The sequence below is a fragment of the Passer montanus genome, unplaced genomic scaffold, assembly GCF_014805655.1.
Source record: "Passer montanus isolate IOZ18808 unplaced genomic scaffold, ASM1480565v1 scaffold45, whole genome shotgun sequence".
NCBI classification, from domain to species: domain Eukaryota; kingdom Metazoa; phylum Chordata; class Aves; order Passeriformes; family Passeridae; genus Passer; species Passer montanus.
The window spans coordinates 6,267,668-6,288,922 of NW_024369373.1; the positions used below are offsets into that span (position 1 = coordinate 6,267,668).

The 21,255-nt window shown below is 39.7% G+C and overlaps 1 protein-coding gene across 3 annotated transcripts in view; it reads left to right on the plus strand.

Annotated features, from left to right (window-relative positions):
• Positions 1-15,747, plus strand: part of PHAF1 (phagosome assembly factor 1) — a 34,946-nt gene extending 19,199 nt beyond the window's left edge. Inside the window, exons 8-18 of one of the 3 annotated variants that reach the window (XR_005628884.1) lie at positions 1,908-2,005; positions 3,587-3,699; positions 5,677-5,810; positions 6,733-6,816; positions 7,492-7,574; positions 8,245-8,288; positions 10,194-10,237; positions 11,580-11,638; positions 12,441-12,536; positions 13,185-13,257; positions 13,700-13,768. Coding sequence is in view for 1 of the 3 variants with exons in the window: in XM_039721174.1 (XP_039577108.1) it covers positions 1,908-2,005; positions 3,587-3,699; positions 5,677-5,810; positions 6,733-6,816; positions 7,492-7,574; positions 8,245-8,288; positions 10,194-10,237; positions 11,580-11,638; positions 13,185-13,257; positions 13,700-13,789 (822 nt within the window). In the remaining 2 variants the exon portion in view is untranslated. Of the gene's footprint in view, positions 1-1,907; positions 2,006-3,586; positions 3,700-5,676; positions 5,811-6,732; positions 6,817-7,491; positions 7,575-8,244; positions 8,289-10,193; positions 10,238-11,579; positions 11,639-12,440; positions 12,537-13,184; positions 13,258-13,699 lie in introns of all 3 variants that reach the window. The other 2 variants (XR_005628883.1, XM_039721174.1) reach the window with 2 other exon arrangements.
• Positions 15,748-21,255: the final 5,508 nt, after the last annotated feature.

The following is a 21,255-nucleotide window of genomic DNA, read 5'->3' on the forward strand; positions in this document are numbered from 1 at the left end:
TATTCACCAAATGTTTGGATGAGTTACTGAATAATTAAATGCATTATTGCATTCTCTGAAATCTTTGGAAATTCCCATCTAAAGTGGAAACAAGATCAGGTCCTCTGTGGTTCCCTTCTGTACTGATGAAAATGTATGTGTAACTTGTTTTGTGTGAAGATGGAAATGCTCTCAGTTGTGTGATCTGCCCTGACCAGTTAAAAAGCATTAAAATAAAGGAGCATACAAAGAGCCAAAACAAAGAAGAAATCAACCAACATGATGACACATGTTCTTTGTCACAGCTTAGTCCTTTAGTGGTTGTGGTTGACATGTCACAGGGGGTAACCAGGGGAAGTTATTGTTCAGCAGTAGTGAAGGTCAGTTAGGTTTCATATTGGAAGGTGAATAGAAACCTAATAAGGCAAACAAAAAGAATGCCCCAACAAAGAGTAGTTTCTTTTCATGCAAGAGTTCCCAGGGCATTGATGAATGAAATAGCCAAACTACTGAGGAAGTAAATTGTTTCACCAAAGATTTGAAAAGATCATAAAATATCTCAAGTTGGAAGGAACCTGTGAGACCAACTCCCTGCTTCTTGCAGAACTACCTAAAATATGTTAAAATCAAACTGTTAGAACAGTGAAGAAAGTAATTTTGCATTCTCTAAGTGTCTCATTCAGTTGTTCTTGTGAGGTTAGTAAAATGTTCTTTGTGCAGAGTGTAATGCCAAAGTCTCCCCAGGAACAGGTTAGAAGTAGGATTGTTTTGAAAACAGAGTACTATGAAGCAGTCCACAGGGAAGACAAGTCTTTCTGGAAATTTTTAGAGAGGAGCATTAGAAAAGATTGCAGAGTGAAGTCAAATTTGAATCTGTCAAAATCTGTCAAGTTCAGGGAAGATTGTATAGGAATGCTAAGCTACTTAACAAAGCAGTGTTATCTTCTGCTTATGGAAATGGGGAAACTATGAAGGGAACTTAGGAGTTTACTGTATAGCTGGAAACAAGCTGCAGGTGAGGAGAACATGAAAACCTTTGCTCACTTCAGTAATCTGAAGTTTGACTACTTTAAAAAGCAAAAAGTATTAATGTTCTAGGCAAATTCAGGATGAGAATTGAAATTGGGACATCTCTAGATTTGCTAAGTAGTGGAGGTTCCCTTCTTAATATCTACAGCAGCGAAAGTTATTGTTCTAGGTTAATTCTTTTCCTAAGAATTTTGTGCCTTAGATGATGCCCTGCTAAAGCAGACCAGGTAATAGTTTGCATATTGTGCATCTTGTTTTTGTTGACTGCTTGTGACAAAGATAGGGTTTTTTCTGTCTGGTGACAGCAAAGTATGTTATTGGTCTTGAATGCCCTGTCACATTCAGAATGGAAAGAAATTCCTTCTTCTAGTGCAGTAAGAGTCCATCTGACTTCCTAAGCCTGCTTGCTATTTGATGAGAGCACTCAAATCTCTGTCAAAACAGTATGTGTAAGAATATTTAATGAACAAGTCTCTGTTCATCAGATAAGGCATCTTGGAAACCAGCAAAAATGTTAGAAGGCAGAAATTAATGCAGTGGGAGACAAAAAAGGGAAGTTTTCCTTTAAGACAGATGATTTCTTAGACCTTAAACACAGTGTATCAGTACAAGTACTTGGAAATTGCTACCTACCCATGATCAAACCAAGGAAAAACTTGAATTCTCAGTTCACATGGTGGCTAATTGTCAGACTAGTGTTTCACCCCAGCTCAGGAATCCAGGAGTGGTGGAACAGAAACACCACCTAGAGGTTGGGTTTTCTGTTATTTTACCCCCTTGTCTTGTGATGGAGACTTGCTTGAATTGGTAAGCATATACAGCATCTCTAAAGCAATTTCTGACCTTAAGCTGAAGTGCCTGCTGTGTTGTGTAACAGGAGTGATTTTGTGTTTCCCCAGCCTAACTTTGCCCACGGTCTGGCCTCTCTGCAAATTCCGCATGGCGCGACTGTGAAGCGCATGTACATCTACAACGGAAACAGTCTGCAGGATACCAAGTATGTGCAGCTGCTCGTGCTCTTGCCATCATTTCTTTAGTACTTTGCCATTGCTAAATAGATTAGTATATTTTTTTAGTTCACTTTGGGTCTTCTATTAATTTGATAATGTGCAGAATGCCTTTAGATACCAGCCTCAGCCAGGTTTCTGTAGGTGTTGTCCTCGGACCTTATAATCAAATGTTGGTTTATGTTACTGTAAAATGAGCTTGGTTCAGCTGAAGTAGGCAAGTTCAATTGACCTGAAAATGAATTAAACCTGGGAACATTGTGAATTTAGTAACACATTTTTAGGCTATTCTTCTAGATTTTGTTTGTGCTGATGACATCTTTCTAAGCAAATCAAACTTGGTGTAGGCAGTCTGTAAGCTTGTAGGATATTGATAATATTTATGTCATGGCAGGGCCCTATCGAGGGTCTTAAACTCTCTTACTAAACAAAACTAATGAAATATGCCATATGCATAATCTGCCATATGTTCACTGTATTTGCAGATACCGGACTGAGCTTATTATCTTAAAGGCCAGGCTGGATGGGGCTTTGAGCAACCTGGCCCAGTGGAAGGAGTCTCTGCCCATGGCAGAGGGGCTGGAATTAGGTGTTCTTTAAGGTCCCTTCCAACCCAAATCATTCTAGGATTCTGAGATACCTAATCTTAGAAATACCCAAACTAATAAGATGGTATTTTTGCAGAGACAGTTGAGTTTTAAGGCCAGGAGATAAACACATCCTTGGATTACTGCTCAGAAGGGAGGGAGCTTAGTTTATACAGACATTGTCTCCTAATTAGAAATAAGTGCACTTGAGAAAAGTGCTGTTGTCTGTGCCCATCTGTGACATGGTGAGCTTTAGTGAAAGCACTGATTGTTGCATGGGGCTCTGTTTTGTGTTTGAGAAGGAGCTCAAAGCCCAACTTTTAGCTTGTCATTCACCCAAAGAAGGAACGTAAGAACAGGGAATTTTAGGGACCATATACAGGCTGAAAATTAAAAGGCCTTTCCATTAAAAATATCTCACTTGGGATTGTGATTATTTTCTAAAGTAATATTGGTGTTGAATTAAATTGAGAACTTCCCCAGTAAAGCAGCATAGTTTTCTTTGGTGTACCTGCACAAACTGATTTCATGTTCTGGGCTATGCAGTAGCTTCCCAAGAGCAGTGAGAGCATCACAGAGAAAGGTCTTCTGCTGCATTTGAGTGATATGCCTAGTTCAAGGATTTAGTTAGCTCTAAAATCTCCTCAACTTCACTTTCCCTAAGAGAAATCTGAGCTGACACCTCATAGGTGATATCCAAATGCTGGTACAGTTTCTGTAGTTCCTTGATTCCTGGAATCTTTGAAACTTGCTGGTTTTTTCATTAACAGTAAAGATCTTGCATTTGAGTGCTTTCTTGTTCCTCTTCCTTTTCCCCCACACTTTCTCCTCCTTCTGTTTAATTCAACTTTTAATCTTCAGTCTCAGTTATGTGCAGCTTTGTCAAAATTAATGTGCTCTGTTCCAGTGAACTGGTACCAGCTCGTTACAGGAAAATTTGAAGGTGAGGCAAATCCCGTGCACGTTTTGTTTGCTTGGTTTCAGGGCTCCCTTGATGCCTCTCAGCTGTTTCCTTGGGAATGTGTATGCTGAGAACGTCGATGTTCTGCGAGATGGAACTGGACCCTCAGGTTTACGGCTTCGCCTGCTCACTGCAGGTATTGGAGACACTCAGAGCACTGCACTGCTTGTTCCCCTCAGGGAAAGAAGGGTAAACCTGTCTAAATTAGGCACAGGTTATTTGTGATGATTTAGTAAGTGATTGCAAAGTGTTCTATCTACCTTATTTTGAATTATTGGAAACAAAACCCAGTTAAATCCTTTTGAAGGTGAATCTCCCTGATGCTGCATTTTCCTAACCCTGGAGAAATTACTGGGAACTGGAGCCCTCACATGTTCCAAGTCCTTAGAATATGTTTGCAGAAATGGAATTTGTCTCCAGATGTATGTAAAAGAAAACAGATCACTGTTCTCAGTACATCACTAAGAAAACCCATGACAAACCAAGAAACCTTGCATGTGTGTGCATTTTCTGGCATTCCAGGGAGCTGTATGGTATTGATACTTTTGTGATTAAATCTGGAAGGCTTTAAAAATGCTAGCAAGTGGCTACGTTAGTGCTGCAGCACTAAACTGCACTTCTCATTCTGTTCTACTTTCATTTACTGTAGGAGACAGTGGTGAAAGTGAAAAGAGGCTCATGAGTCTGTATTTTTTATGTGCTCTCAGGGATGGGAGGGTGCTTAGAAATTAGGGCAAGATGTAACAGCTGCAAAGGAGTCTTGTTCAGTTACCATAACTTGAGACTTGACAATGTTAAGAAAAACAATTTTTAACAATTTTCATTAGGAGGCTCAGCTTTTCACCTGTCCTGATTGCTAGCTCTATGTATATTGAGGAATATATGCAAAAGTTGAAAAAAGAAAATTATAGATGAAGAATAAAAAATTATTAATGAAAATGGAGCAGATATTTTCAAACCTACTTTGCTTCTCTTATTAGACAGGAAGAGAAGGTAGAACTGTCTAGTGCAGAGTACCTCTAGCCTCATGTACTGGGGAGGGAGTTAGCTATAGCATCATAATTATGTAAATGATTTTGAGAAATTGGACACTTAGTGTCAAGTTTTGTTAAAAATGTGTATGCATGCCATTTAAACGAAACATCAATGAGTAAAATAATTATTAAAATATCATTGATGTTCAGACAAACTTGCAGAGAGGCAATCTGGACATGTGCCATTCTTATCTTGCAAAGTTTGTAGAAATTCTTGTAAAACATATTACACACCTTTTCTAGCTCAAGTTTTCCTGCCTATGTATTAATTTGAAGTTACTGTGGCTTAAGAAATCAAGGTTGACTGAATTGGATTTTTCTGATTTATTTTAGCAGGTAACTAGCTACATAAATAATGCATAGGGAGGAAAGCTAAGTGTGTATTTAGAGCACATCCTGTTTTGCAGTAACTGCTGCATATGTGTACTGGCATTCTTGTAAATGTCAGATGCTGCATTCCTGAAAGCAAGTGGGCTCACAAACTGCAACATCTTTCCATTTCCTAACATCTGGTAACGTTTGTCAGCAATTCATCTGTGTCATGGCTATTCAATAAGATCTGCTTTAATGTTGTTTGCACAGGGATGTACTTGCTATTGATTTAGTAAGTTATGGGAATCTTGAGTAAAGAATGTGTGTTTTGTGATACAGTTAATGTGGATGAGGGATTTCACTTCAGGCGCTCGATGTTTTTAGCTGGAGATAAATCTCTAGCTGCTAAAGTAGAATATTCTAGGGATAGAAATAATTCCTGGCATTTACTGCTAATAGCCAGCTGATAAATTGAGATGGGCTGGGAAACCAAGTCATGTCCATGTGAATGGCAAGGAAGTGAAGGTATATGGCTGAAGTTGGAGGTGGAAATGGGGAACCATGCAACAACCAGCACATGCACTGCTCTGATAAGCAATGTTTACACTGTTGCAAAGTAAATGGTTAAATTTAGTTTGGCACTGTTGTCTGAGGAGTGCAGCTGTTTGGTTTGTGATAAATGGAGGAATGCTAACCTCTTGGTGTTGATTCACTGCTGTGTTCTGTGGTCAGGAAGGATGCATGTAGAGTTGTTTTCCATTCCTCAGGCTGTGGCCCGGGTGTTCTGGCCGATGCCAAGATGCGGGTATTTGAGCGCTGCGTGTACTTCGGTGACTCCTGCCAGGATGTGCTCAGCACCTTGGGCTCGCCACACAAAGTCTTCTACAAGTCTGAAGACAAGGTGAGGGAATTCATTCAGGCACAGACTTTGTTCATTGGTGTCTCAGTCTCATCCTAGTGCTTGTGTTTGGCAAGGTCAGTGAAGTTGAACTGCCATGTAGCACAAACTACAAGTGCTCAGCATATTACTTGACAATAGACCAGGCTGAACCATTATGTAATAGGTTTTAAGAAGCTTTTTCAAAATCTAAATTGATGCAAATCTATTTAAATTTATTTAAAAAATCAAATTATGTAATGTTAACTGGTTTAAGAATTGTTACAAATGGGAGTGCTTTTGTATCCCAAATGTGCCTTAGCAAGTGTGTGCTGCCAAATTTTTTTTCACTTGTAGTGTATGTAAAATAACCTCAGCATATACTTTGATCTTTTCCTAATGTTTTTACACAACATAATGTAAGTAAACATTTTAATATAGCACAAATTACAAGTGCTCAGCATATTACTTGACATAATAGACCAGGCTGAACCATTATGTAATAGGTTTTAAGAAGCTTTTTCAAAATCTAAATTGATGCAAATCTATTTAAATCTATTTAAAAAATCAAATTATGTAATGTTAACTGGTTTAAGAATTGTTACAAATGGGAGTGCTTTTGTATCCCAAATGTCCCTTAGCAAGTGTGTGCTGCCAAATTTTTTTTCACTTGTAGTGTATGTAAAATAACCTCAGCATATACTTTGATCTTTTCCTAATGTTTTTACACAACATAATGTAAGTAAACATTTTAATTATGATAACTAAAAAAGCTGATGTGTCACTGTGCTGCTGCAAGATAATCCTGTCATGAAGCACAGTATCTTCCTTAGTTGAACAAAGGCTTCAAATGAGATTACAGCAATTTGTTTGAATGTAGAGTTGTTATTAAAGGCATTCATCTTTAAGCATTATTGAATGCATCTGAAACATGTATTTCTTGCAGATGAAAATCCATTCGCCCTCGCCCCATAAGCAGGTTCCATCAAAGTGCAATGACTACTTCTTCAATTATTTCACACTTGGAGTGGTGAGTGGAAAGCTTCCCTGAACAATAATTCACATAAAATTATGATTTAGTTACACAGCAATTCTTTCAGGAGGCTAAAGGCTGTGAGAAATGAGAGGCTGCAAAACTCTTGACTGCTGCCTTAGGAATCTCTGGATATGAAAAGTAACACTTGCAAATTTAATCAACAGCATTGTATCTCCACATGGAGGGCTCTCTGCACTTTGGTAGCCTCTTAGGTTTTCTCCTTTTTCTGTAGTACCTGATGCATAGGTAACTAGTTCTTGTTCCTGAGATCCATGCCCTGTCCCACAGGGCTGAGGCAAGTGTGCCATAGCATCAGCTGTGAAAGCTTGCTGAGCTGTGGGGTGTAGTTAAATCTTCATGTTCCTCCTTGCAGCTGTTTTGCTTTAGTTTACATTACTATAAATAATATGCAGAAAAACAGGACCTCCTTAGAAAACTTTCCAATATTAGCAAATGAAGCTGCAGTTGTGATTGAGTGCTGGAGGAAATGTGTTATTTGAATTTACAAATAGTCTTATTTTCAAATACTACTTTTCATAATTTGATTCATTTTCAGTGAGATAAGTGTATGTCACTCTATACAGGGGCTATTTTAAGTAATTGCAGGTTAGTTTAGGGAACATCACCTTCCCACCCAAATTGCTTCATCTTGTTTTGTGTCTTCAACAGGATATTCTCTTTGATGCAAACACTCACAAAGTGAAGAAATTTGTCCTGCATACAAATTATCCTGGTCATTACAACTTTAACATGTGAGTGTACAGAATTCATCTATTAAAGAGTGCATTAAAACAACTGAAAAGGAAATCTTATGTTCTCTTTATAGAATTACAATATTTTTTCCTAAGTCTCTTTGGTTTATCTAGTAACCTGAGGAGGTTGCAGATGTCATTAGTAACATCTTCTTACTTTTAAATGCATTTATATATACTGGCAAGTATGTCTTAAATGTCTTACCATTTTCTGGGAGCTACATTGCTGTTTTCTTCCTAATGTGATTTCAATTAGTGATTAAAAATCTCACGCTTCTGAACATGTTTTCAATACTTTCTAAATGTAAACTCTTTAGAGGAGGAGTATGAGTTAGTGATTGGATGTCTGATTAAAGCAGTTAGTGACAGAAAAATCTAAGTGCTGTTTCATAGCTAAATATTTCTCCATCCACTCTGTGTAACAGTAGAGTAATTGATGCTGAAGGACTTTTGTCCTCTAGAGAATTGTATTAGGACATTCCCAGGCTGCTGCCTTTTTTGATGTAGAAAATCTAACTGAGAACTTAATCTGCTATCATAGATCCTCACTTTCATTTTATTATTGATATGGCTTTTCATGAAAGGGATTATTAAGAGCTGTAAGTGTGTGGCTGTGCAGTTTATCTTGGCTTCTCTGTTCTCTAATAGCTTTACAATTTGCACTTTCTAGTTACCATCGCTGTGAGTTCAAGATTCCACTCGTCATTAAGAGAGGTGAGCATTTCCCTGCTGTCCTCCTGCAGGGGCACAGAATGCTCCAAGGGGAGCTGGGATCAGTTCTTGGCTCTGTGCTTCATTATCAGAGGATGCTAACAGTGACAGTCATTGAGACAGAAGAAGCTTTGGGATTAGTTTCTGTTTAAGTGGAAAAGACACTTCAGGGCAAGGTAGCAGTTCTCTGATTTTACTTACACTACCTCTTCACTTATTTGGATCATGCAAATATTTAGCTGCAACATCACAATACCTGTAATGCTGCTGCTCTGCTAAAATAAATTACCTTGTACCTGGAGGCTCAAAATCTGTAAGGCAATGTTAGTCTGAGCTCATCTGTCCAGTCCACTGGTATTTAATATAATCTGGTTTATCTGAGAATGAATATAAGCATCCAGATTGGCTCTGTGTGCTACAAAGTATGTCTGTTTGTGTTCACCTGAAAATTGCTATTTGAAAAAAGAAATCTGTAATCAGTAGTGCTGGTTTGGCAAGGTACTCAGATATTCCCAGCTCTGTGCAGTAACTAATCTCAGCAAAGTAGGGGAACACTGTCTGAAGATCAGTGATGGAGTAGCCTTCTTCAACATCAGAAAAAATGTGTACTGGGAAGGTATTTGGATTATCCAGGGAATGCCAGATGCTGCCTAGGTTTTGGCCAGAGATGTTTTCCCCATTCTGATTGGTATTTACTGCAAGCACTTTGCTTGCTGTGTAAAGTGCAGTCCTCCTGTGGCTGTCACAGCAGTTTGAGCATATGGAGGATTAAAAGCCTGGAAAAACAATGTTTATGTGTACAGGCTTACATGAAAGTTGATTTGTACTTCAGCCAAGAGAATGAGCATGAAGACTCTCATTTCTAAAATTATTTTCCCTTAGGTTATTGTACATCAAAGCATTAATTTGTGATTAATTTTATTCAAGTAGCATTATGAATTAATTCTTAATGTCTGGTTCTTTGTTTATTTGGCATTTCTAACCAGCTTTTCTGGCCTCTAGCTTATATCCAGGACACGCAACAAGTTGTGAACAGATGTTGTAACAGTTTTGAAGAGCCCATCTTCTTCCCTCTGGTGGCAGGGCCTGATGCAGTTTTATTAGTTCCCTTTTGTACTTCAAGTTCAGATGATAACTTAAGAGCCAGAGTTCAAGTTGCACAGACACTGAACTCCCAGCACAAAGAGCATGTTTACAGAGGAGCAAATGGTCTTTAACTTCACTGAAAGCTCTGTCTGACATGTTTAGTGTCTAGGTCCATCCCCACTGCTTTGGGAACATCCTTTCAGTATTTAGGAGTACCCAAATATATGTATGTAAGATATGTATGAAAGTACTTGAAACCACCAGCAAACAGTTCCTGTTTAAAGGCTGTAATTGTAAATGCAATGCTGACCTTTTATTTTTAATAGGTAGGCTGTGATTCCCAAGCTCTCTGCCATCTTTATTTTGGAAGAGTGATGTTTTAACTGATTTCAGGCCTGCCAGCTCCTGAGTCCCCAGATGTCACTTTTAGCCAGTTTTCTTTCCAAGTGAAGTGGAGTGTTTTGGAATTAATGAGTGGCACATCATGTTACCTCCTGGGGTGGCTGTGCTGGGCCTGTTAGCTTAGTGCAGAGAGATGGAGTTTCTTCTACAGTGGTGTTCTTCCATCTAAGATTAAGATCAGGCTTTTATAGTCTTAAAGTTGGGACATGCTCTAAATAGGGAGGTTTGCTTTATCACCTTAACTGGCATTTAGTCAGTGTTACTGACAATTCTGATTGCTAGTGAATGCTGGTAGGTTTGTATATGACCTGATCTAATGCTCCTGTGTCTCCTGCTATCTGAATTAACATGCCAAAACAAAGGATTTTGTAGGGGACTGTTCAAGCTTAAGCTATAAAAGCTTTTCTGTTTGTTTCATAGATAGTGCTGATTCACAGACAGAAACATGTACAACATACAGCAAGGTAAGCCTGTGCAGAACTGAGTGGTTTCCTAATTTTCTTAAACCATCTGATGATTTCATGCCAACTTTACAACACACTTCAAAGAAATTACAGCAGTGGTATCAAGCTGTTTTAAAGTGGAATAGTAGAAGGCCAAAAGTTAGTGTGTATCTTGTGTTTTAAATATTTTGGTGTGTTAAAAGATTTAATTAATTTGTAATGGCATTCCTCAAGTAAACTAAATTACTACATTATGGCATAGCTTGCATTTTAACACAGCTGCAGGTAGAAATAATGAAATAAGTGATAGGGGAAAACAACAGCAGTGGTGGCTGAATGTTAGCTGGAGCCATGTTCCTAAAGAAAATTCTCACAGAGCTCTTGAATACATGGGCTATTGAGCAGGAGAGTCCAGTGCCCTTCCACTTTCTCCTGAAGGGCACCAGTAATGGGATGTTTCTTTGGTAGCAGCCTTTCAAAAATGTCACTGCCAGTGTGACATCTCCTGATGACAGCAGACTCCTTGAAGGCTCCACAGCCTTACCACCTAAATGAACTTCCCAGCTGGGCAGCTGCTGCTGCATGTTTGACAGCTGCATAGAGTTGAAAAACTTCTCAAAAACTGTTCATCAGTGTCTCTGCAGTCAGCATTCAGCCACGGTCGCTGCTGCTCTCTGGGTTCCTGGGGTGCCAAATGAAGGCTTTCCTTGGTGAATTTTGGGTCCCATACTGGGAAGAAAAATTGGAGTCAGCAGTCTGGAAGATGCCATTCTATGCTTTTTGATTTGAATTAACTTACTCCCTTCAGTGCTTTGACTTATTTCAGTCTTGTGTGTGAAACTGCAGCTTCTTGGAGTCTGGTTCAAGGGAGGAAAACTGCTGGACACTTCCCAATCATTAAATAGTGCAGCTTTCCTCTTCTCCAATACTGTTGCTTAAATCAAGGAAAGACTTATGGGAGAGGTAGCAGTGGGGCTATTTTTCCTCTCTGCAAAGGTATGTAAGAGGATATTATGTTGAAGTTTCCTACAGCTGCTGTGCTCTCTGAGGTACCCCTAAAATGCCACAAGACTTTCCAGCAACATCTTATCCATAAGACCAATAGAAATATTTATATTAATTCTAATTCCAAACTATTCTTAGACAAAAATGAGAGTATACCTTTAGAGAATTTACTAGCCCTAGCAATGGATAGTTCCATTATTGAGTATGGCTCCAGTCACAAAATACTTCTGTAAATACAACCACAGGTTTATTCAACAAATAGGTTTGTCACAAACAAATGTGCATGGCACTCTTCCTAGATAAGAAGAAGAGTTTTCTTGTGCCTCAGTTTAACACAAATTCATTGATGTATTTACAGTGGGACAGTATTCAGGATCTACTGGGGCACCCTGTAGAGAAGCCAGTGGTACTTCACAGGTAAAAATCTCTTTATTTTGCTTGGCAAGGACTGGGTTGACAACAGAGGATGAGGAAGAGTGTTTATGGCACTGGTTACTTTTGTACTGCTTTGCTGGTTAAAGTTTCAGGGGTTTTTTGGCCACTAACAAGATGAGATAGCTGCTCTCAGAGGAAATAAGCAGACATGCTAAGTGAAAGCATTTCCAAAATTCCTTGAAATGCAAAATCCAGAGAAGATCTCAGAGTGAACAATGCATTAACAAGTCTTTTTCTTTACAGAAAGTATAAAAACTATTTATTACTCATAAAGTATTTCAATAACATGACGTTATATAGCACAGTATATATGCATATGATAACATATACAACAGCAGTCTGTCTGAAGAAGCTTTTTTTTTTATGAACATATGTGGTTCTACAGTTCCTCTAGGCTGACTGAAGAGAGAATAGCCCTTAAATTTCCTGTGTTTCTGCAGGCATTGAGGTGGCTACTGGGTTAAATGGGCATTATCTGTTTGCAGAGTTATCATTTTATGATGTGAAACAATGATTTTTATCTCAGTGCAAGTGTAAGTGATGGGTACTGTGCAAATACCACAGCAATTTCAGATAAATTAATGTACTTTTATCAGACTTTCACATGATTTTGACTTTGATTTTTTCTTTTTTCCCCCCACCCTTAATCATTGTGCCCTTTGTTCCCCTTTACTCCTGTGTTATGCCAGTGAGATGATTAGAGCAGAAGCCATGTGAATGAAGTAAAGCTGAGGTGAAATAGTGATGACATAGAGCCCTTCTATTTTTTCCATCTGTGTTGTAGAGAGTAGTTCAACCAGAGAGCGCTTTACTGAGCACATCTCAAATGGCTCAGACATGCAATTTGAAAAACTGACCAGTTTACAAGAAAGGACAAAAGGTAAATATTCATTAGGGTTTTTTTTTGGCTGTAATCTCAAATTCATTGCAGTCAACAGAAATTGTCAATGTAGAATCCAGAAATACCTGGAAGAAAGGGGGACATAGATCTTAGTAAAAAATACTGTTTAATAAAACTTGGATTATTCTATTTCAGCATCATATAGGTTAGTCTTAACATGCTAAATCCAGTTGATTAATAGACAGTGTATAGTAAATATAAATAATAGACTACATATAGTAAATACATATGGTAGAGGTTGAGACACAAAGGAAAGGATCTTGCACAAAAATAATGTTTAGTAACATAGTGCTTCTCTCTTCCTGTGTATCTGGGGGTTTTTTAGGGTTCTTTCTGTTCAAGTTAAGTGCAGGAGAGTTTTCCTGTAGAGGTCACTAGTGGCTTTTTTTTTTTTTTCCCATTTTATCCCCAAGTGTTATTAATAGCTCTGTAGCATCAAACAGAGTTTCCTTTGGCTCACTTGGAGTCTAGCAATGGTGTTGCATAATGTAGAGCTGCTTTCTTTGGATGAAAGCCATGATAAAGATGCTGTAATTCACCTTATGTTGCTGAGTAGTTATTCCTCCTTAAGATGTTCCTGATCCTCACATACCCATTTTAAATTTTTTTCCCCTCTTTTCTGTTCAGGTCATCATCTCCAAACAACACTAACCCATTTGGGTCAACCTTTTGCTTTGGACTGCAACGAATGATCTTTGAGGTTAGGAAAAAACCTTTTATTTTTGTCTGAGCATGGGAAGATGAGTTTGCTATTGCTATGAGTGGCTTCTTACTTCCTATTGCAATAAAAGCCAGTGCATGGGAGTGGTATAATTTTTAGGGCCTGTTGGCAGAAAGAGGGATCTTTGCAACCTCTTCTCTGAGGTTATACATTGGCATGTTAAAGCTGAAACTTCAAGTTTGTCACCTGGAACTTGTGCTAGCAGGAGACACATTCACATGGCTGGTTGGAGCAGATGGTGTTGTTGTGGAAATCTAAGAGACTGTTTTTAGGAACTAGCCAAGAGCCTGTTGCTGTCATTTGCTGTTGGGATTTCTTTCTTCAGGCAGATCCCTTCTGTATTCACCATTCTAATACTTCTGATTTTCTGTTTATTGTAGCACTTGGTTTACTTTCCCTTTTCCCTGCTGTGCTTTTGCAGGTGATGCAGAATAATCACATAGCTTCTGTTACTCTGTATGGCCCCACACGGCCCAGCAGCCAGTTGAGAACGTCGGACCTTCCCCAGTGAGCATCCCCTGCAAAGTCAGCTAATCTCAATGCTACAGAATTAGTACAGCGTGCCTTGATTTGCTGCCACTTATAATATGGAAAGCACGTTATGATTTTATTTTTTTTTCAAATAAGCCTTTCCACCCTGGAGCGGTGTGGAGAGGAAATTCTCTCAACCCTTCATCATGGGGCATGGAACTGTTGATGGAGGAAAGCAGCTTAGGTGCCTGTGCCGTCATTTATTCCTCTCCGTTGCCCTCATCCTATGCAGCACAGACCTGAAGAGACTGTCCCTCCTTCTCAGCTGGCAGAAGGGGGAAATGGAAGAGGGGCACGTAATGACTGCAAGAATTAGAAGCACAAACTTTCTGAGCCTTGGAGCATCTGGAAGCAGGTATTGATTTTAGTCTGTTTGTGTTACTGTATTGATGTGGTGGTCACATTTTAAGAAAACGTGTGTGTATATATATATAGATCTAAACACCTCGGTATTTCTGTGGCTTAGGACATTGTACCAAGTGTGACAAGGATGTATATATGTCCATGATTTCAGGCACCACATCTTTGTGTAACTTTAAACCAAGCAAGTAGCATGTGCATAATACTTGGTTGTAACATTTGCACTACATACACTTTAATTACTTGATAAACGTTTATCTTCACTGAGGAGCATCTGTGTACTGGGTGTGAGTGGGGTGTGGTGGTTATTTAATGTACACTGCGCATAAAGCTTATTTATACAGTGGATCAAATTTATCCACCTTCCTGCACTAATATGTACTTGATATGCTGATACAATTTTTTTCTGTCATGGCTGGTTTACTAATTTTTTTCATATGCAATTTCAAAAGAAAAAAAAATCTGGAAGGGGTTATTTCTATGATTGAATTATGTTTTAATGAAAAGATTTGATACAATTTTTCATACTAGTGAAAAATGTAACGAAGAAATAATGTTGCCTCATTTGCCTCTGTTCCAAAATCCTTTATTCCTACTCTATTTCCTCAGAGAAAGAAAAGCTGTATATAATGGTATCTCAGAAAGAAATTCTGGAATTCCGCCATCACCAAGATAACCTTTTCTGTAACTTTTGATGTATGATTTTAATTTATGCCAAAGGTTTAGCCAAAGACATGCTGGTTGTAGTTTCACCATTTCTGTACATACATGCTAACTGCACACCCCACCCCAGCAGACAGGATAGAGGCTTCTTTCTAGTTGGGAGATGCTGCTCGCGACATTTTATCCCAGGAGGATACTTTAGGTTTCTAGTTCTCTTACCAGTCTTATTTGGGAGAAATAGGTGGTCTGTCTTTGAAATAATGAACCCTTTTTAAAAATGGACAAGAGAAATGTATAATTTTATCCCATTTTTAATATTTTGGTGTTGCAACTTGTGATACATAGATGACAATTTTGTGAGTTTTACTATGTGTGTACAGATTTTTGTAAATATGACATTTTTGTAATTTTAACTCCATGTACAGTGTAATCCTGTATAGTTTATCAATGAATGAGAGATAGGAAATCGAATGTTAACTGAAGTTTGGGATCCTGGACCAGTAGCAGGGATAAATGTGTGTGTGTGTGTGAGATGTTCTTTGCCATTTAGTCTTCCTGTATACTGTGATACTCTAAACTGTTTTGCTAAAACAAACAAAAAAGCCCCATGGAGAATCTAATGGATAAGGAAAAAGTTACTGTTTACCTTTATCCCTAGGTGTCACTCCTGTTGAATCCCTGTTCAATCTGTGCTGTCTCCTGTGATCGTTGCTTGCTAAGAAAATTCTATGCCTCAATCTTCCTTTTTGTTTCCTCTCTAATTTTAATTTCATTTTACATAGCCCTTCTGTAAATTAAATGGAATAATAATGAGCATGTACACTGAAAGAAAAATAAAAAGAGACTCTCAGTTACTGTTTTTGTGTTAAATACAGTTGCTGGGTGTTTTTGTAATAAAATCATGGATGTTCTTGCTTTTTGTTTTCTTATCCATTTTTTTTTACTGGTTTTCAGCCGTTGTATTACAAGTACCTGACTAGTGTATAGTGACTTTTTAGCCAGTTCAGTAAGTTCTCCAAAGAAACAGTAACAAACCTAACTTGAAAGATACATTGAAGCATTTTGTAAGGTTTTGCCCTGAAGTGGAGAAGTCTTTAACTGTGGTCGATAGCACCGTGGGCTCTGCATTGTGTTCAGAAATGAGATTGTTATACTCCTGTGGGCCCTTGGGGATCATGGAAATCAATTGAGCTTCAAAGAGGGGGAATATTGCACAGCAGAAGGGAGGAAATGCCTGCAGTGAAAGCTGCAAATGTGAATTCTCTGCTGTGTTCTTGTGCCCCAAGGGACTTGACAGAAGAGCTTTGGGAGTCTCCCTGGCCTGAAGCAGCTCCAAGGTTGATGCAGGGCACCAGGGAGGGGACTCCTGCACTGGCAGTGTGGGCAGGCAGAGCCCTCAGCCTCCTGCAGCCTCCTCAGTGCTGCAGGGCACGCTGACCCTGCCTGCTGCTGGGCTCAGTGCTCACAGTCCTGTGGTCTGATTCTTGTTACTAAAATGTGGCAGCAATCCTGATGCTAACTTCAACTAATTTTAATCCATCCTCTTCTAATAAAGGCTCCAGATAAGCTGCAAGAGGAGATAAGTCCTTGATGGGATGATTTGAGTAATGGCTATGCAGATGCCACCACTATCCTGCTCTCAAGCATGTTGAGTTGAAGTTCTTCAGAAGAGTGAGGTCAGGCCTGCTGCTGTAGCATGAACCCTGACAGAGCAGGAGCAGCAGCTAACCTATGGTGTTTAATAACTACAGTGGCTTCCAGCTTCACTTGTAATGCTCTGGTGAGACCTAGTGACTGAAATAGCATTGGTAATTAACAGTTCTCTCTTAACAACCCATATGCTTCTCTAGGTCAGCCTCTTGATACTGAAGAATTCTCTGCACAGATAAAAAATCAAAGGTGATTTTGCATCTTGGCTGTTGCTGCTGGGCTGAGCTCAAAGCATTTGACTTTTGGGAGAGGCAGATCTGAAGAAGCACCAGGAGAGAGAATGTGGAGCTGCTTTTATGGATTTCCTCACCCACCCTTTGTGAATGCAGCTGTTCACAACTCTCTTGTTTGACTGAGATGTTTTGATTTGTTTGTTTTTGGACTAAGCCAAGCTGTTCCTGAGCTGATGCATTAGAGAAGCATTGTGGAGCATTTAAGGACTTGGCTGGCATGAGAAGTTGAGGAATGGGTAGAGAGGAATGATGGTTTGAATCAGAAAGAGGAGTGGAGGAGCTCTGGGGGACAAGGCAAGGATGGCAGTGTGGCAGGAAGGGAGGATGGATGAGGCAGCTGATCTGAACCAAGAGCTCTTCTGGGCAAAGGCTGCTCAAGGGGGGAGCAAGAGGCCAGCTCTGCCTCCCCCTCCCAAAGGAACTGAGATCTGGGCTGCTTCAGATCCCACTTTGCCAGCTGGCCTTGCTCCTTGTGATAATCCTGTGTGGTTTGATACAGATCCTGCATGTTGGCAACATGTGCACTGGTCCACCATTTTGGATTCATGTGATAAAACTGTTTGATATGAAGTTAAGTACAATTGCATTTTTAATAAAACATGTAGTGCATATGATCCCCTTCTGATGTGTGCTGTTTTCCTTTGTAAAGAGGTGAGGAGTTTGTTGTGTGTGTCTGCTTAACTTGAATACTGCAGTACTGTCCACAGTATTTTGTTTATACTCAATAAAACTGATTGTTGTGCCCTTCTTTAAGGAGGTGAAGCTGACATTTCTTCACCCATTCTTCAGGCCTTCCAGCAGTCCCTGGGCTCCTGTGATGGCTCCAGGCAGTGCTGTATGGATAAGTGCTGCTGTGTAATACTAGAACCCTCTGTTCCCCAAAATGCAGTTCTGACAAGAAAAAGTAATCTTCTGTTGCCAGGAACTGCCACATTTTTAATTCTAAACAGATTTTTTTTTTCTGAAAGACTAATCATATGGTGTGTGAGAACTGATTCATGTGATCATGATCGTTCACATTCCAGAGCTCCCATCCAACCTGTTTAAAACAAAATCTCTCAGCACTACAAGAAGATGGTGATTCATCATTGCTTTGGGGCTGGCTGGAGGTTAGGGGCCTGCTGCTGTTTTCCAGAAGGAAATCAAGGGTGTTGCTGCTCCCTGCACGCTGACTCTACCTGGTGTTAGAACCTGTTATTCACTTAACTTCTCTAAGTCAGAACTTCTGTTAGGTTTTTGTGTTTGGTGGCTCAAAATGTACACTGAAAGTAAATCTGCATGTGTGAGTCAGTGTGGCTCTTACTTTGAAGAAATGTTATGTCTAAGCCCTCTGCTTGCTTTCTCCAGAGTATTTGGGCAAAGACCAAGTTGTCTGATTTGGCACAGTTTCACTTGGGCTGGTTGTGTTCAGAATAATTTTTGGTGTTACAATTCAAGAAACATTATTCCATGCTAGTTACAATTGTTCTGTGTCATCTTTTGCCTGACAAACACCTTTTTTTTCAAACCTTGATTACAGCAGTGCAAAGCCCCCTCCTCTCTGTCAGCCACAATCTGACACAGCACCTGTGGCCAAATAAATACCTCACTGTGTGTCTGTGGAGTTAAAATACTGCTTAGTTCTGGTGGTTCTTTGCATGGAAATGTGAACCAGGTTGTTTCAGAGAAAAGGTAAGGCTGAAGTAAATAAAATAAAGGGGAAATTAAAGTAAAACAAGGGGAAAATGAAAGTTGGATCTTACTGAAGATGTAACTAGCATTAAAAATAGGCTCAGTGAAGCAGAGCCCATGAAGGATTTTTTGGGGGGAGTGTATGTGTTACTTGGAGGGCTCTGGTGCAACTTAAATACCACATTCTTTGCCTACGTGAATTTTTGCTGTAAATAAAGTCCCTGTTAAAATGTTTATCTGTCAAAATTTACATCCCAAGCTCTTGTGGTGTTTGTGGGCATGTCTGTTTTTCCAGCAGGTGAAATAATTTCTCCTTATGATCTGGAAAAAACAAGTGCTTGAAGCAGCAGGAAAGGTGAGCTGGAGTTTGCAGAGTTGGGCACTCACTGTGGTGTAAGACACCATTGTTACAGTAACTTGTTCTGGACTGGCTGTGATGCTTTAATGTAACCTTTTTCATACATTAATGAATTCCCCTTTAAATTTTACTCCTTTAGTTATTTTAAAGTACTGCATATTGCAATTCTGGAAGCTGGTTTTAAGTGCCTTAATGCTTTCCACCTACACTATATATATATAATTCCACTGAGTGCATTAGTTTCATTCTTTTATTATCTTTCAGAGAGACATTTAGTTTAAATACCAATCACAAAAAACCCCTGCATGATTATGCAATGTGCAGTCTAATCAACTAAATAATCAAACCAGCCTGATTTGCTGTATTCCCTTTTCCCCTCTGCTCATCTCAGAAAAACTGCAGCCCTGAAATCCTGAATTTACCCCTTTTCCTGGCTGGGTAAGCTCTGCTGCATCCACAATAGGGAGGTTACAGATTTTGTTCCACCCTTTTCTGCTTCTCTGGCTGTAGTCACCATTTGTCTGATTGTCACACCTCGATTCCACCCAGCTCAGGCACCCTCTGGGACAAGGCTGTCACTGCAAACCTGTGTTAGGTTTTTCCCAAGGTTTTAGCCCATGGATTGCCAACAGATGGGCTGGGAAAGGGATGGGGAGAGAATATCCATGAGCTGAGTCTGAATGGTTTGGAGAGAGCACTGGGCTGGCCAGGAATGGTGGGGGAGCCGTTTGCCACTCCTGGAGGGACTCAGTTGTGCTCCTCCTTTGGGTTTATTTTCTCTTTGCTTTCCCCCCTCATTTCTCAGTATGGTTTTCTTACTGATCATAGGCCTAGAAAGTAATGAAAAATTGTATTTAAAAGTGTTACTGGTTTTTAAAACTGTCACTGCAGTTAGTAGCATCATTAGGGAAATGGGGTGGGCTGATTTTTTGGGCTGCCGAGACTTACAAGTCCAGCTGCAAGAGGTACAACCCAGGAGATCAGCAGATTTTCATGCTGGCCTTTGGGATAGGCTTCTTTTTCTCTCTGATCTGATGGTCTTTCAGCACTCCCCAGGGAATGTTCTCAGTGCTGATGTGTAGTGAAGGTTCTCTGAGCCGTTTGATTATTTTGTACTGTTGGAGTGTGCAGCTGAGGTTTGCTTCTGAGAACCTGCTGTAGAAAGATGAATAATTCAGCTGCAGACAGGAAGCAGAAGATTTTGATACTGAATTGCTTCAGAGTCCTCTTTGGCTTCCTTTTTTGTGATGTCTGTCTGCAGTGGCCTGACTGAATGACGGATCTTGGCATTCCCACCAGTTTGTGTGTCCAGAGATGCACTTGGAGGTGCTGAATGTGAGGCTCAAGCCAGCTCTGCTCATTATAGTGACCAAAACTTGACTCTGTGTGGATCCTTGGGGCTCCATAAAACTTACTGTACTGTATTAGTTTCAGAAGTTTATACTGAGAAAGTCTGCTTGCCTTGTTTGCTACTGGTAGCACCCACTTAGGATGTTTTCATGTTTTCTTGTTCTGGGTTAGTCATGAAAAAAATTGTCAAGCAAAGATTTATAGCAAGTATGACTGGTGCACTCAATTGGCCAGTTAATAAAACCTACTCAGAATATTATTCTGAAAAGGAGGGGTTTGGGTTTCTGTGAGGCATCAGAAAGGTTGGTAGAGGGTCCTTCCTGCCAGTTGTCATAAACACCTGGGGCTTTAGGGTTTTCTGAAAAGACCCTCATCCTTAAGGAAACAATCTTGGGTGAAGTCAAAGCCTCTGCCTACTATAGCAGCAAGCAGAACTCAATAAACTGCAGGGGTTGCAGCACAGCCCTCAGCATTTCCCCAGAGCATTGTGCTCACACGTGGCATCTGTGAAATTCCAGCTCAGCTGCAGAGGCAAATGGAAACTTAAAGCCAGGTCAAACAGGCCGTGCAGCAGAGGCTGGAGAACAAAACCAGATGGATCTTTCATCAAGAGAGACTCTGGTATTCACTGGATAAGAGCAATGAGCTATCCTATAGACTAAGATAATGGAGTGAACAGTTTACTCCAGTTCTGTTTCTGCCATCAGGGTGTGTGCTGGCACAGACTGTGTCAACACAGATGTTGAACAACTTTGATCTGGGACAAAATGCACTCATAAATGCTGTGTTGTGGATAGATTGCAGATCTCAAGACATTATAGAGGGAGGACCCAATCTCAGCATCTTCAAGTGTAAAAGGAAAACCTTAATAAGGACTGCTGAACCTGACTAGCTGCCTCATAGGAAATTGCAAGGTAAACTCTGTTTATTTTTCTGTCATTGCCATTAAAATAAGTCCAGCATAAGGAAATACTTACCAAGTTATCCAAAATAATGAATAATGTATTTTTCATGTTACTGTCTTAATGAAAAATGCCTGTGGTTTTAGTCTTACAACATGTGTGCAGGTGTACTTGACAAACTCACTCTGACAACTAGAGG